Genomic DNA, 17,491 nt, shown 5'->3' with positions numbered 1-17,491 from the left:
CCCTTTTATGTTTGTATCTTCAGCAGGTTGAGACGTTTAAACACTGCGAATGTGACATGAAATATTATCTCTTAAAATGTATCTGCATTGTAACGTCAGCTCGCTTGGTGTCACTGCTTGTGAAAATAAACGAACCTCGGTTTAGCATCTTCTACGTCAGTAGTTCGGTGCTATTTTGCGACAGGGTGCACTTGAGCTTCATAGGGCGATGGCTTCAAATCTGAGACTCCTTGACAACATTTATTTCTAAAAGAATAATATCCAATATAATATTTTCATCCAATACAATTTTGGGGGGAAACGCGTGCTCCTGCGTAGACTCGCGTTTTAATGTCAAACCCTCTTGTTCGTTTTCTTTGGTTTCTTGCTTGAATGCACCATGGCACGACGAGGACGCAGAGCATGGTTGGAGCGCATGGTCGTCCTTTTTGTTTCGCTGGGTCTTACTTTTAATATTGCTTCGGCACAGCTGCGATACTCTATTCCCGAGGAGCTTACGGTGGGTGCCGTTGTGGGGAATATCGCTAAAGATTTGGGGCTGGACATCAGCGCTTTGAATGCCAGAGGATTTCGCATCGTTTCTGGATCTACCGAATCCCTGTTTCAGCTCAACAGTAATGGCATCTTACACGTTAACCGAAAGATAGACCGAGAGGAAGTGTGCGAACGGATTACCACCTGCATTATTAACATAAAGACTGTGTTGGAGAATCCGTTGGAGGTGCACTACGTCGGCATTGAGGTGTTAGATGTAAACGATCACTCCCCCACCTTCTCCGACAACGAGACGCATTTAGAGATTTCCGAATCTGCTTTACCTGGCGCAAGATTTCAACTGCAAGGCGCCCGTGATCCAGACAGCGACATGTTTTCTATTCAACTGTACAAGCTCAGTCAAAATGATCACTTTCGTTTGGAGGTTAAAGATAGAGGACAGGATGGCAAAATTCCTGTTCTGTATTTGCACAAACCGCTGGACAAAGAGGCTGCAAGAAGTCATAGATTGCTGCTGACAGCTATTGATGGAGGAAAGCCTGCTAGATCAGGAACGATGGGAATTATTATTAATGTGTTGGATGTAAATGACAACATGCCCGTTTTTGTAAGAGACTCGTATGCTGCGGTGCTTAATGAAAATTCTCCTGTTGGCACAACTATCATACAGGTGAATGCCACGGATTTAGATGATGGTTTAAATGGGGATGTCGTTTATTCGTTCGGTAATAATGTGAATAGCAAAATACGTAAACTTTTTGAAGTTGATGCAAAAACTGGTGAAATTATTGTTAAAGGACTCTTAGATTGTGAAGTAAAAGACATATATGAAATTGATATTAAAGCTTCAGACAAAGGACCAGTCCCCCTGGCAACAGAAAAAAGTGTTATCATAACTATTGTGGATCTGAATGATAACTCACCCGAGATTGAGGTGACATCCTTTTCAAGTGCAATTCCAGAGGACTCCAAACTTGGAAGGACAGTAGCACTTATTAGTGTGAATGATAATGATTCAGGTTTAAATGGAAAGGTAATCTGTTCTATAAGTGAGGATGTACCTTTCACGTTAACACCTTCTTTACAAGAAAATATGTACTCTATAGTCACTAAATCTCTGCTAGACAGAGAGCATCAGTCCAAATATGATGTAACAATAGTTGCAAAAGATGCTGGTGAACCATCTTTGTCATCTCACAGAATAATAAGTGTGACAGTATCAGATGTGAATGATAACAGTCCAGAGTTTTCAATAAATCCATATACTTTTTATGTTGCTGAGAACAACATTGCAGGAACCTCTTTATTTTTTGTGAGTGCTTATGACAGTGATGAGGGTGAGAATGCTCTCATATTATATAATATTGTGAGAAACGGGGACGAACACAAAAAATTTAGTTCATTTTTAAACATTAACTCTGAAAATGGAGATATTGTGGCGCTGAAAAGTTTTGACTTTGAAACCCTGAAAACTTTCCAGTTCCAAGTTGTCGCCACAGATTCTGGAACTCCGTCACTGAGCAGCAACGTCACAGTGAACGTGTTCATTCTGGATCAGAACGACAACGCTCCAGTCATCCTGTATCCAGTCAGCTCCAACGGTTCTGCTGAAGGTGTGGAGGAGATTCCCCGCAATGTGAACGCAGGACACTTGGTGACTAAAGTCAGAGCCTATGACGCTGATATAGGATATAATGGCTGGTTGCTGTTTTCACTGCAGGAAGTTACTGACCACAGTCTCTTTGGTTTGGACCGCTATACAGGACAGATCAGAACACTTCGCTCCTTCACAGAGACAGACGAGGCTGAACATAAACTGATCATACTGGTGAAAGACAATGGCAACGTTTCTCTCTCAGCAACAGCTACTGTGATCGTCAAACTTGTGGAGCCCAAAGAAGCTTTTGCGGCATCTGATGTTAAAAGTGCAGCAAAAGATGATGAAGATAATAATGTGACTTTTTACCTGATGATAACTTTGGGCTCAGTTTCTGTACTTTTTCTCATCAGTATCATCGTGCTGATTGCAATGCAGTGCTCTAAAACCACAGACTATACTTCTAAATATCTACAAGAGACTAACTATGATGGGACACTGTGTCACAGCATCCAGTACAGATCTGGAGACAAACGCTACATGTTAGTTGGACCCAGAATGAGTATAGGATCTACTATAGTTCCGGGTAGCCACGCAAATACTCTAGTGCTCCCTGACAGGAGACGTACTGCTGAAGAGGTAAGAAAGATCACCGCATTTCAAGACAGTTATGGTTTGAATGGTTATGATAAATGTGAATGTTGATTTAAGTGTGAATGCTGCATGAAATCACACCATCTTTTGAGAATAGTTGCGTACAAATGGACAGCAGGCACATCATTGAGAGAAGGAGGTGTTGATGAGCACAAGTTGTTGGTTTACAGGTGGCTGTATGGTTGTTTAAACTACAGTTTGTGTTGTGTTAGTACTTTAAAGCTGTGGTCCCTATATGTAGGTAGAACATATAATTAGCCTTCATAATTTATAAAAAAAAAAAAAAGAAAAAAAAGAAAAAGAAATTCCTTTAATTTCTCCATATTTTACCCAAAGTTAAGCAATATTGTGTATTGCTATGAAATAATAGTTTGTCCAGTCAGAATATAGGGTACATGCTGCCTCAACTAGTACCTACCCTCATACTTATCATTATAAACGAACACAAACAAACTTTTTTTTTTTACCCTGCATTTCTGTTTTTATGTCATCTTATCTGAATACTTTGTATAAATTGCGATTAAACTGACCAACTATGCATATTTCTACAATAAAATAGGCCTACTTTGGGCCATACGTTTTAGTCTGTTGGTCAAATAAATGCTTGGGTACATAATAAATGACTCACATTAGCAGATTTGTAACCAAAGAAAGGTTTATACTACTTTTTTAGAATATAGCTTGTTTCAGTAACCTTCTGTGTTTGCTTATCTTCATATAAATAAGTTTGTTCCTGCATCTCGTGTTGAAACTTTTAACATCTGCCTTATTCAAGCTACTTCATCTGTTCCTCCACATCAGATACGGTGTAATTTTTCTTTAGTTTTTAAATATTCATATGTTTGAAAAATACAAACAACTATGTATCATTAGTTTAGAGAAATTATGCTTCGTGTGTTTTACACACTTGCACAACATTTATGTGTAATTTCTCTCATTGGGCCTGTCAAGCCTATATCTATAAGGTTTGTTACATGTGTGTAAAGGGAGTGACGAGCAGCTAACAGAGTTACTTGAGGTCTTATGATGGCTGATGTAGTGGAGGTGATTCAATGGACATGAATGGCTGGAGCTAAGATCGAGAGAGGGGCAGAGAGAGCCTGAGGCGCGTGTGCAGTGAATCACAATGTGCAGCCAGTCAGGTAGGGTTGGGACATTTTGCATCGAAGGGATCTCAATTCATCCAAGGACTGAAATGCAAGCAGTATTGTACTGTTCTTCAATGAATTAGATTGTGCTTTAGACTTGAAAAATACTAGACAGTGATGTAAACAAGCGTATACTGGTTATGTATATACGACACGCAGTCTTCATAGCACATGCTCCCTTTTGACTCACTGAAAAATAGGTCATACTTTATCACATGTGTGATGGTCTGCATGCTCGACTTCTGGGCTGATTCTCTGCCGAACATTGTGTGTTGCCCATAGCAACACACCAGGAGATCCACCTCTCAGAGTCTACTGGTTTCCACAGACTAACATGCGCTCAGCAGTCTTAGCAACAGCAGCGGAAGAGGATGAACGAGGGAGGGAGGGAGGGATAGAGAGCAGTCAATGAGGGGGAGGGGAAATGGTTGATCTATAGACATCTCACAATATTTAATGAAAATGGGTTTATTTCGATAGAAACACCAGGATTATGTTAATGAAATCTCCCTTGCAAATCAGGCAGCAGATGGTGCAGATATTGAAGCAATAGTGAAGGCAGGAATCGATAAGCTTCTAATTAGATATTTTTATAGTATTTAGTTAATCTTTTCTCTCAAACAACTGGGTCAACCTTAGATTTCCTCCCTAGAAAATGACAGGCAAAAAACATGTATGTTAAACTGCCATTAAATGTGTCTGTGCTGAGAGCTGATGATATATTTTGACCCACCGAGTAGCATGTGAAATAAAGCAGCAAGCTAAAGTGGCGTATGGAAACAGGAAGACAAAGGACCAGTTCAGATTCAGAGTAAAGATTTACTTCATGAAGTGGAGAGGCTTCACACACTTACTCGACAGTTCCTCTTTCCCATTTTATCCAGCTCCACTAGACTGCAATAACTGCCTCTCTGTGTGTGTGCACATATAAATATTTTATTTGCATGTATTTTTGTGTGTTAGAAAGTGTTTGTGACATCATGTCTGTTGCAGTGCAGCAGTAGCAGCACTAAACTATGCCTGGACCACAGATGCCCGGAAAAGATGTGATTCAAAATGCATGTCATTACAACAAACAAGTGCATGGTGATGACAGCAGGTCACAATGGCTGTGTCCGGTTAAACTCTGAACTAAAAGTACATGTCTTACTAAATTATAAGTCATTTTTTATTCCGTTGCCATGGTATTTTGCTTGCATAGTTGTCAGAGGAAAAAAAAAAAAACAGAGAGGAAGAGGAATGGATGAATTGTAACTAGGGTCATTCAGAATTTAAGCACACAGGGATGGGCATTAGTCCTCAGATTAATCAACACATTGTGTGAATCTACCATAAAAATATATTTTTAAATGTTCTTCTACTGTTTGATCTTTCTTTTGATTGCTGTAAATGAGGAGATTCATTGTGTATGCTCTCTTTGGCGGGGGTGTGGCTGCTTGCTCCAGTGGCTTTGTCTGTTTGCCTGGCTGGCTCAGCACATCTGTGAAATTGTGTTTGCATGCTGGGTGTCTACACGAAAAAAATCATTCACAGCGCAATGACCTTTGTGTGTCTGACTACAGTATGTTGCCTTTGTTAAGTGGGTGAGAACACTTTCCTCACTAAACCGCATTCAGTATAATGTAGAGCACGATAAGAAGGGAAACTGTTACAGCAGGGGTGTTGTATGAACTGTAATTCACACATGGTGACAACTCTCTCCAAAACAAACTCTTTTCCACGTGCCTTTGCTCCTCCAACTTTTTCTGCATCCACCTTCCCACATTTTACCTTATAAAATGTGCTATATTATCTCCTTTTAATTTTACAGGCGCTTTTTAGTTGCCCCAACAAACTGTTTACTTTTTGTCAGATTCCTCTGACACTCTGTTCTAGCCAGCTTATCCTTCCTCTGTTTCTGCAGCTTCTCTTCCATCTCCACACTATTCCTTTCCTGCCATACGGATATCACTACGCTTTTCCCCTCCCCATCCTTCCCCTCCTCCACCTCTCTCTTGGCCTCCTTTTCCCACTTTTATCCGTTCTCCGTTTCCTCCTTCATACGCTGCCCTTCTCTTTCTCCCTGTTGTTTTCTGACTTTCTTCTTGCGGTCTATCTCCTTTCTCGCTCTGCCACATGCTCGTTAACTCTGTACTGCGGTGGCTCATGCCTGTGGGGTTGTGGCTGTGAATGCTGAAAGTGCTGTTGTGTGTCAGTAGGGCACATTCCTTCTTACTGCTGCAGCTTTGTTTGAAGATGGCGCCGCTCATATTGGGGTCAGCCGCAGTGACGATAATCTAATTTACACACGTACCACTGTACAACAAAAACAGCTACTATATTTATGTCCACACTTCACACACATGCAGGCGTGTGCTCAATGACACACACACAACAACACATCGCACATACTCACATAATCCTCTTTATTGAAAGGCACTTTCACAGAATGGATGGATAGCAAGTGAGACAGAGAACAAGAGCATAAGGACAGCACACTCCCTTGGTGCTGTAGTGCCTCACAAAAAGATAAATAAAGACACACCTACAGGACTGTAAGACAATTACATCAATCAAAGCCATGCACAAAAAAATCTGATGCCCTGCATTGACTGAAAATATTTTTAGAATATCGATCAAAATTAAAAAAAATGTCGTGACTAATTCAAGCTTTTGTGCCACAAGCATTATAAACAAGACAACTGTACCCAGCATCTTCCTTCTTAATATATTAATATTAATTGTACAAGTAACATAGTAGATTTGTACTGAGACTAAAAATCTGCGTTCCTCTAAATCTTCGATGCAAACTTTAAGTCTCGACATACTCTGTCCCAACTTAACATTGCTATTTGTGAAACATCCTTCTCTCCATTGTATTCAGACCATCTCCTGCAAACCTTGCACAGCTTTGTTTTATCAGGTCAGTAATTGAAAGCCACTGAAATAAATCCTCCCACTATTTGACTGTTAGATTTTATTGCTTTTTCTGAAAAGAACATCACAAGCCTTCATTAAATCTGTTAATCAAGCACTATGCATGATTTAAAATTTTGCTGGAGCTGAATCGTGGAGGTGGGTGATGACTCATGTATTTGATAATATTCCTTCAGCTGTGTATTTAAAAAAAAAAGGGACCAAAGGAACTTATAACAGGTTAGGCCTGCTCCTGATATGTTTCAGTAACAACCCTAATATGTTTGTTAGCCAGACCTTTTTTCTGCACTGCTACAGCACACAAGTGGTGTTGAGTTACATCTGGCATTGCAACACAGCTCCAGGCACAGTACTACAAACTATTTCACAATTAATAGTAAACACAGCTGTCTTTCTAGAACAATGTTTTATGGAATTAATTTTTTAATTTTCTCTTTGCTTGTTTTTGTCATCTCTTGTGATAAGCACACTACATTAATTCATAGTGCTAATCAAAATTTTTTTTTTTTTCTGTGTCACTGGATATTTTATTTTGTAATCAACAATCACAGTAAGCAAGTTTAACTGGAGAGTTATTTTACACTGCAGCTATTAAGTTGATGTGTCTCTGTGGAGGAAGTGAAGTGCTACTTTAACTTTGGTTCTTCACTAATACACTGTGCATTGCGTTGAACATCTGTATTCAGCAACATAAACTGCATGCTGTCCAGATGTTGCTGAACAGTTTGTTATCTGGGCTCATACTATGTGTGCTCACCCTGTGTGTCCTTGTGCTAGTGAGTGTCTGTATCAGCAGTTCCTCTCTGCAGACATTCAGGTGATTTGGTATTGTTGAATCAGGAGGATGTTATTGGGAATGTCAGCGAGCAGGCACTGCTGCAGTACAGCTTATAGTGTGTGTGGTCAATAAGCTATTTGTTTATCTCTTTGTAGTGCTGTACTTTGACCGACGAGTGGCAAAAAAAGGTTGGGCAAAGATGTGAAATGTGTCTCTCTATATTAAGTTAGACTGACTGTAAATTATTTAACTATGACTTTAACTTTGAATCTTGAATATGAAAATGTAAATCCTGAACTCTGTGTTTCTTTCCAAAAACACTTGACAGTGACGGAGATTTCAACCAAATGCTCCCCTCAAACAGTCCAGAAAACAATCTGTTTTTTTTTGTTTTTTTTTATCCAATTTGACAATGACGTTACATTTCCTAGTAACAACATGAAATGCAGATGTACACATTTTTTTTTATTATTGTCTCTGGGATAAGAGGGAAAAATCAGAGTCAGAGGGCCAAAAATTAAATTGCAGGTTGCATTCAGAACTGTAGGGCAAGACTCCCTGGCACAGCTCCTTTCGCTCGTCATTTGTCCTAGAACATGACGAGACTGGTTGAGAGCCATGTGTGGCTTTGATGTGAATTGGCCCAAGTGAGACACTACTCGTCAGTATGTGGGTCAAACCTGGTTCTTTCGTGTTGATAAAGAGACACACAAGTGTTATTTGTGAGCATGTGCAGTGCGTCTGACATTTAAGTCGTAGCAATTAGTAAAGATAAATACAAAAAAAAAATTAAAAGTCTGCTCCTCATGTCTTTCATGCCTGGTATTGTGTGAGTACATCAGATCTTTATCCTATCCACCACTCGATTATATAAGCCCTCAGTTTCATTACCTCTCAGTCCATTGACTCATAGCTGTGTGGATGAGTCCTATAGGTTGGACCTTGCCATTCTCATTTTAGAATCACTCTGCTGCAGCTAATCAAGGTACTGAGGCCTTTCTCCAGGGTATTATCCGGGTCAACGTCTATGAGCATAAACAGCATTGCACTAATGAAAAGCATTTGCGCACACTATCTTTATGTGTCATTTTAAATCCTTACTGGAGTATATGAGCTTAGCTCAGGGTACTGTATTATGATGATGTGTTGTCTTGCTTTATTTTAAAGTGAATTGATCGCTTACCAAGAATATGATTTGAAATAAATTACTGGCAACAAAAAATAATATACAACAATGCCAAACAACATGTAGGTCTATTTATATTTGTCTGATTGTGCAGTGCAGTTCGCCATGTGTTTTCTTTTTTTTTTTTGAATCAACAGAGATTAGAACAGATGCAGGTCTGCACTGGTCTTGTTTGGCATCAGTTCTCATACAGCCACAACATCTGCTGCTGTGCTTAGGTCATCACTGCATGCCCGGAGGATTGAACTGACTGACGGGTCAGCACGAGGCTACATGCAAGACAGCCAGCCATTCAGTGAAAAATTAGACACAGTTGGCTGAAAATCCACTTTAAATTTACCCTGTTGCAACACTAAAACAGGAAGTGTCCTGGGATCAAGATTTAAGGGATAGAGGTTGTGATCTGTGACTCAGAGAATGCCTAAATGGGTGAGGGAAATCCTGAGTCGACCGTTTAGATATTGGATGTAGCCTTGATAAGAGGATTGCCTTCTTACTGCAGTATCCTTGCACTGCTCGCTATGAGGTAAATGGGGGGTATGACCACAAATACTATAAACCTGTCTGATTAGTGCCGTATGTTGTATTTATTTCTGGCCATGCATGGATGAGATCAGATGTCGGCTGTTAGAGAGATCCAGTCTCTTGCTGCAGGGTTTCTTTCCCCTGCGGCTGTTTGGCTCGCCTGTTGCTCCCTCTAAGTATCTTGGGCAATTGCTTAGCCTTGTTTCTAGCAAGTGTATTTATTGTTCCCCTGAATGTTTTGTTTGTGTACTGTGACTTTATGTGTGATAATGGCTGATTTAGTGTAACCATAATTTGTATTTGTTATTTCAGGCTTTTCACACAGTCATCCAGGAGTTGAAAGATATACAATAAAGACAGCTACAGGCTGTTTTCTGTAAAGTGTGCAGCTATGTTTTGTGTGGCATGTCATAACCCTGCTTTATCACTTTATATTTCCTGTCTACCCCTTTTGCTATACTTGCCAATGAATGTAAAAATGACAAAAAATACAAAAATCTTAAAAGCACTGTAAGGCCATAACGACAACAAAATTGTCAGATAATGATACAGAAACTATTATTCTGTCCAAGTATGTCTCATTAGTTCAATCATTTGTTATAACTGTAAGGCATTTTCAAAAAAGCAAGTAGACACACCCAAACAAGTCTGATTGTCCAGCTGTACATCTGTTTTTATTTATAATTTTTTTAAGTTTCACTTGATATCAGATTGTTTTTCTACAAACTGCCTTTTTTCTATTAGAAGCAGGACTATGTCATGCAGACAGCTGTATGTGTGTACAGAAATATAAATCACTGATCTGTGGTCTCTCCAGGCTGCACAAGGTCTGATATTAAGTGTGTGATCACATGACATTGATATGATTATGCAGATACAGAGAGAAACCAGTAATTATGCCAACATTGTGAATAGTCTTCCCTGCTTTCTTCTTATTTTTACACCTTTTGGCTCCTTCTGGCCATGTTTCTGAATGTGAACTAGTGAGCTGCTCTGTACACTCATCTCATCCCACATGTAGCGTTTCATTTTGTGAAGTTGGTCTGCTGGGTTTATTTTTAGGTGAACCATCTGTCATAAAAATGAATCAGGAGCGTGGGCATTTGGGTTTAGTGCTAGTCTTATTTTAACATGATATTAGGCAGATTATATCTTCTGTGATCCCTGTAGCCACACACACTTGCGTATGCGTGTGTGTTTACATCTGTGCTGATTACTAAACATGTGCGTCCATGTTTCCCGCCATCTTATCTAGTGGGTGCAGTGCATGAATAAAACAATGAGACATGGGTGTGGAAAATGAGTGTTACTGCCGCCTGACTCATATCCCACTCTCTCCTCCCACCGACTGTCTCTCTCTCTTTTCCCCTGCCTTTGTCCTTCTTTTCACTACCCCACTTTTCTCAATCAATCGTATTCCTTCTCATCATCACCTTTTACTCGTTTCCTCTACTTTGCTGGTTTAGTTGTTCAATCCTTGTCTCTGTCTTCATATCTCTCCGTTCTCTTCCTTACACAAAGAATCTCTTTCTCTGATTTTCTTCATTCCTGTCCTCCTACGCATCCTGTTTTCCTTTGGCTGATACTCTTGCTTATGCCCCCTCCTGTCGCTTTGTGGAACTGCAAGCTGGTAGAAAATGGCTGTCATGTTTTAGAGGCTGGTTTGCTCTCTCCCTTGTTCTCCCTTGCCTTGCTTTTTCATTTGAGTCTGTTATTCTTCTTGATTTAGCAGCTAATTGCTATGGGAATAAATAGTTTTGTCTATGAGGCTTCATACTATCATGCACACCGTTGTTTCTCTCCTCTATTTCTGACTACAATAGCAGCCTCCTCTCTATACAGTACCCCCTCTCTTTCTTTACAAACAGAAGCTGTGAGTGGAGCAGGGTATCTCAGAGTACCTTTCTCTTTCTCTCAGCCTTATGACTAGAAGTGGGGACAGGGGAATCACAACCAAGCCCAGTCTGGCTTTTCACAGCCTCTGTCCTGAAGCAAAATAACAAAGGAATCTGAATCTACCCTCTGTTACTGTGAGCCCGTGTTTGTGTCCTTCTTCGTATGCAGAGTCAGAATCCAGAGGCATGCTTTTTTATATTTAATAATACACTCAATGCTCTCTTTCCCCCTATTTGTCTTACCTATGTGTTGGTATGTTGTCACATTTACATTTTCCACATACTGGACGTAATGTATAATTAAAGATAAGAAACATTACTTGACCCAAGGTTGTTTGTGTATCTACAAATTCCCTATGAAAAAGCGACCTGTGACATTACCACTTGAATTGCGGTTGTAGTTATTTGGTTAATGTTAAAGCACATTTTGGTCACAGTGTCAGATTGTTTGTTATATAAAGAAACACAATATTTTGTGTTCATCATATCAGATTATAAGTATAATTATTATTTTTGTTTTTTAAAGGGGACTTTCTGTATGGTTAGGCTGATTCTGTTGTTGTACCGTGGGTTGCAAATGTTTAAGTATTTAAAAACTACTTGTATTGTACGTATTGTGTCACATGTTGCTCTGAATTGACTAATCTTGTCTAAAGATAAAGCTCTGTGGTGTCTGTAGAGCCATAGGCTGTATGTTAGTGTTTCAGTTTGTTCATGTACATGTATGTATGAGCTGCACAAATGATGATTATAGTGATCATATTTACCATTACAGCTACTTTCAGGAAACAACACAGCATTTTACAACAACAGTGTTTTATCACTTTATCACATATCTTCTCAAAAACTAATGATCTGATTTAAGTGGAAAGATGTATTCTTTTATTCTGTTTGTTGTATGTTTACTTTACTTTCATCAGATACAATTAATTGATTTGTATTGCTCTTTACATTTTACAAAGATGATTTAAATTAAGCTGGGTTCTGACAGATATTGTCTTTTCATTAAATTTAGTTTTGGTCATGCAGGTGCATGCCATTCATTCATAGAATGATTAGTCATGAATAATCTGAGGCCTGTTGTACATAACTCTGACATAATATGAGTAATAGCAGACTTATGTGGATTTTAATTGCATGGAATAGTGATTTTTAATTACAATAATAGTGTTTTTCTGAGTCTGTGCACCCCGACTAATTTGTCCACAGCAGATTCTGGGCTAGATAATCTACGCATTACATTATAGATAATGAAGTAAGAATTTGCTTAATGTGAGTAAGAGGAGCAGAGTTGTGCAGAAACAACAACGTTGTTAAAAAACATGATATCAAAATAACAAGGAGTTTGGTCTGCTTGTTTACAGACTACTGTAAATGGGGTCTTTGAGATAAGACTGGATTGTAATTGTTCCCTAAACCCCTGTTTACTCCCTAATGTTTGTCTTAATCCTCACTCACTTTGCTTTGTCCTCTAAATGAGAACTAGAGTAGGAAGTTGTGCTAATGGTGCTTCTTATGGAACAACGTGTGAAACCATAGTAAATATATATATATGTGCATATGTACTGTATGGAAAGAAGTTATTTGCTACCTCAAATGATTTAAAGTAACAAAGCATTATCACTGTTCCTTCAGGTGTTTTATAGGGAATTTGTGTCCAAGTATTCTTTCTATTCTGCCACGGCTGTCAGTATTCCCAGCTGCCTGGATTAAGGCTTCTGTGAAGTGTGTAAGGTGATAATTCAACTATGTTGCTCCTCTAATGCGATTAGGTGGAATCATCTTAATGATGCCATGAATAGTAGCTCTGAAAGGAGGAAACATATAAAACAAGTTCGGATACCACTCACACTTAAGGCTGCATTTTATGTTTTACTTTGTGTTCTCGTATTGTTATTATGTATTTTCTTTGGCCTTGTTTTTCCATGCATTCACTGTCACAGTTTCATTTGAGCTGCTAAAAATCACATGGGCTTAATAAGTCTAGGATATCCGTCAAGTCCGTTTTTTTTGTTGATGTTTTTTTCTGAGCTGCTAATACTGTAAGATTTTTAATGTTAATCTGTGGCAGGGATTTTGATTCCACTTTATGGTGTGTAGGAGGCTGTTAGTATGTGTTGTGTTTGGATTGTGCTGCATTACACAGAGGTATTTCTAATATGTATTAATCTGACCAAATGGGAGACACACAGCATTAGCAACACCTCTCAGCATAGCACAGTACAGTTCAACAGCACCACAAATTACAACCTCAGACCACTAAAATGAAGTAACACTTCTCTAAAACAGCTTCAACAAACTGAACATTATGGAGGTGAAATTTATTACAGGGTTGTCGCATCAGTGGGCATTAAATGGAGATATAATCGTTTCCACTTTGTGGTGTGTAGGAGGCTGTTAGTATGTGTTGTGTTTGGGTTGTGTTGCATTACACAGCGGTATTTCTAATATGTATTAATCTGACCAAAATGGGAGACACACAGCATTAGCAACACCTCTCAGACTAGCACAGTACAGTTCAACAGCACCACAAATTACAACCTCAGACCACTAAGATGAAGTACCACCTCTCCAAAACAGCTTCAACAAACTGAACATTATGGAGGTGAAATTTATTACAGGGGTGTTGCATCAGTGGGCATTAAATTGAGATAGAATAGATTCAGATGATCATAACAACTGACAACTGGATGTATACTAAGTTCCTCTATTTCTCTCTCCGTTACACACGCACACATACCCCATACAACATACCACATACAAGCTAAAAGGCACAGTCATGCTGCTCTCATATAGTTAACATCCTCACCACAGCATAAGAAGTTTCTCTTGCCACATACGATGGAGTGACGGCCTTGCAGATGTTTAAGTTTTGATGCTGATGAAAGTGCAAGATGGTGTTTGCTATTCTCGAACAGTGTCTGTGCCCAAGCTTAAGTGATTGGTAGGCAAGTCATTATTATATAAATAGTTATCTTCATTTTCTGTGGAAAGTGGAGCAACTTCACAAAATCATTTCATCCATTTCCTGCATCAGATTCTCTGCAGGCTAGCACTCTCCTCTATTATTCATTCATTTTTTTTAAGAAATGGGCCATGCCCCAGCTCTGTAAGGCTGCACCTGCAGTGTATTTCACATTCAGCACTGCCTGCTGAATATTCCATACTGCATGACTAATGGGAAAGTAAAAATAGACATTACACAATACTGCATTGATATATACAGGTATAATGTGCTGAGCCTAGGAAAACAAAAATTAGACACTAAAGTGTGGATGAACTATGATTTACAGCTGCTGTTGTTTATTTGTCCTGATTGGGTCAATGATGTAAACTACACTGTGTGCAAGTGCTCTAAAATGTATTCTGCATAATCTTCAGCTGCAGTTGATAGAATTATCTCCCTGTCTCTCCCTCTTTGTTTTGATATGTATCAGGCTGGATGAGAATGTGCAGGTATTGTTAGACACAGCCCAGCCACATCTCCTTTCCTATCTGGGACAGTTGACATTTTAATTTCCGCAGGCAGAGAAAATGTGTAGCATACACCAAGCCCGCCAGTGTATCTATACTACTGATACAATTTTTGGAGTGTGTGAGTGTGCTAATCTAATATAACGCTTTATAGCTTTGCCTGCCTCTGACATCAGCCTGTGTGCATGTGCAAACTGATCCAGGGAACAAAAGCAAAGATTGTAAAGGCTCCCTCTTGTGGCAAAAATTGGTAAATCCTTGCCTCTTATGTGTGTCTGTGTGTCAATACATTCACTTATTCAGCATGTTAATGCTCTGTTTGTGGTAGTGTATTGACTGGTATTGTTAGTGAGTCTGTGTGTCACTATAGATAAAAAAAAAAAAACATCAGGTCCTGCCCCATTTTCCACTCTGATATGAACCATACACAGTGCACGCCCTCTTCCCCAGTGAACTGTTTGATTGACAAATCTAGGTTATCCATGTCTGACTATAAAGCTAGATTTATTCTTAATCCCTCCAAAATTGTTTGGTTCAGGCTGTTTCAGTGTGTGAGTGAAAGACAGAGAAGGAGAATAAGAGAGATATTAAGTGTACAGAGAGTCGTGTACGTTCTCTTTTTTAATTAAATAGGGAAATCTGTACAATATGGAAAACTATATGCATTTTAGTCAAATATAACATGTATTTTCAAATTCATATGCGTTTATATAGATGTGTTTGGAGACAAATAAAGACCCCGTTTTTGGCATATGTACTGAGTGCATATAAACAGGGATGTGTTGAAGGGGGATGCAGGGAGGGGCATCGACAGGGGCTGCATCTGCATCACCATGGATACAAGAGGGGGGATACTGAATCAATTATGGGTGCTCCCTGTAAAAGGAAAGATCTATCAAAAACTGCCTTTGTCGCTAGGTGCAATGTGGAGCCAATCAGAGTGTCCATTGCAGTCACATTGATTCTAGCTGACCAATCAGATTTCTGTGCTACCCTGGCTGTTACCAAAGCTTATTGTACATCCTGTTTTATTGGCAGTTTTGATTAATGGTCTATTGTTGCAGAGTAAACTATGACTGCATCTCTGCTATAACAACTCGTTTGCTGGATTACTTGTTTTGAAATGAATCATTTATAGACTCATAATAAAGAACCACATTAATTAAATTCAGGCAGAATAGTTGTATCTCTCACATTTTACATTTCTCTCTCAAACACCTCTCTCACACAAACCCTGCTCAGTCCTCTCTGCATGTAAACTCCACTCAGAGATGCCGCCATTTATTCTGTACAGATGCTTATGACTAATTAGATTCACCCTAACAGTTTCAATAACACACACACAGTCTCTGTCTGGCTTTTATGAACAGAAGGCCATGTACACTGATGTGCACATTTTTACAAATGGCTAGAGAGGGTGCATTGATATAAAGAGGCTGAAACATCAAATAAAAACTTAAGTATGTGTAAAATTGTAAAACAAATACACAGTGCTGTATGTAAAATGTTTTAAGAATACTAGGTATGTAGAATAACATTTACTCAGTTAAAATCTATATTCTATTGTCCTATCACCCCAATTAGGCGATGACAGCTCATGTCACAGACTGGAACAATAACATTGGAGCAATGGCGTGCTGTTTGCTCTGTCTGTTGATTTACAGTAGAGTAACTAATTATGTGATTTTTGGGCATTGTGCCATTACTTTCTAAATGAGTGAACACTGGTGTGTGCATGTGTGTGTTTGGGCATGCTCCATATTGCAGTGTCCTGGTTTTCATCTTGTTCCGGCTCATGTTTCCCTGGACCCGCCCCTGTCCTACTTACTCCAGAAAACAGTGGAGGCAAGCACAGATTTGGAAATAAATGATTAAGTGGTAGTTGGATTAAATACTGGGAGTGATTAATCTTTCCCAGCATCCTTTTATGCCTTTCTTTTTCTTCATATCTCTCTATTCATATCATATGTTGCAGAAATGTTTTTGTAGATGATATAGTATTTAATGGTGTTCTATTTGTGTCCATGCTTTGCTGACGGTGTTGATTTAAAAGACATACAATAGAGAGGGAAATAGTTCTCATAAAAAATATAAAGTACATTCCTTTCTATTTTTAGACCTCAATGTCCTCCAAGTGTCTTTTTTTATTTTTATTTTTTACTTAATTTGTTTTCCTACTCTGCAATACAATTTCCCTGTGTCCTGTTTCTGTTACATTATGCCAGTCTTATTACCCCCTTATCTCCATTCATTCTGCTAGATTATCAGAGGATCTAAGTCATTAGTGTTCTACCGCATTTGGGTGTGGTTTCAGTGACACTGTTGCTAAAATCAAGTGCTGAATAAGCCATTATCACTGCTGCTTATTAGAGAATCAAGAGAGAATATAGACATATGAATTAGGATCAGCATATAAAGAAAAAAGTGGAAAGGAAAAGATCTGAAAAATAAAAATGATTCAGTACAAGAAGATATTGAAGATATTGAATAAAGAAGGAAATATACACAAGGAGTAGGTTGCCCCCTTGTGTCGTGATGTGCTCTGCTCCACACAAAAGCAGCAATATGACATCAGTGTCTCGTCACATGAAGCAGGATGGGGTGTGCAGACTGCAGGACCGGGTGGGTGGGGGGGAGGAGGCGGATGTCTCTAGAGCCCTGGCCCAGAGAGGGTAGGGTTGGGCATGGCTGAATGCAAAGGTCAGGCTCTCTCGGGGGCTGTGGGGGTGGAAAGAGAAGCAGGCGCTGCTGCTAAAGTGCTGTCATAGTGAATATGCTGCTGCAGTGCTACATTACCAATGTATGAGCAGCCCAACTGCAACC

At 39.2% G+C, this 17,491-nt stretch overlaps 1 protein-coding gene across 19 annotated transcripts in view; it reads left to right on the top strand.

Moving 5' to 3' along the window:
• LOC138211026 (protocadherin alpha-C2-like) overlaps positions 1-17,491 on the top strand; it is a 222,628-nt gene that overhangs the window by 81,613 nt on the left and 123,524 nt on the right. The window contains exon 1 of one of the 19 annotated variants that reach the window (XM_069170570.1): positions 231-2,731. The exons of the other annotated variants lie outside the window; for them this stretch is intronic. Within the exon in view, the coding sequence (XP_069026671.1) occupies positions 380-2,731 (2,352 nt within the window). The 5' untranslated portion in view covers positions 231-379. Of the gene's footprint in view, positions 1-230; positions 2,732-17,491 lie in introns of those variants that run through there. 19 annotated transcript variants of the gene reach the window in all.

Source organism: Embiotoca jacksoni, unplaced genomic scaffold (assembly GCF_022577435.1).
Source record: "Embiotoca jacksoni isolate LCO1_2020_lvr unplaced genomic scaffold, fEmbJac1.0.p SCAF_5, whole genome shotgun sequence".
Taxonomy (NCBI): Eukaryota; Metazoa; Chordata; class Actinopteri; family Embiotocidae; genus Embiotoca; species Embiotoca jacksoni.
This window is presented reverse-complemented; position numbering and strand designations above follow the sequence as displayed.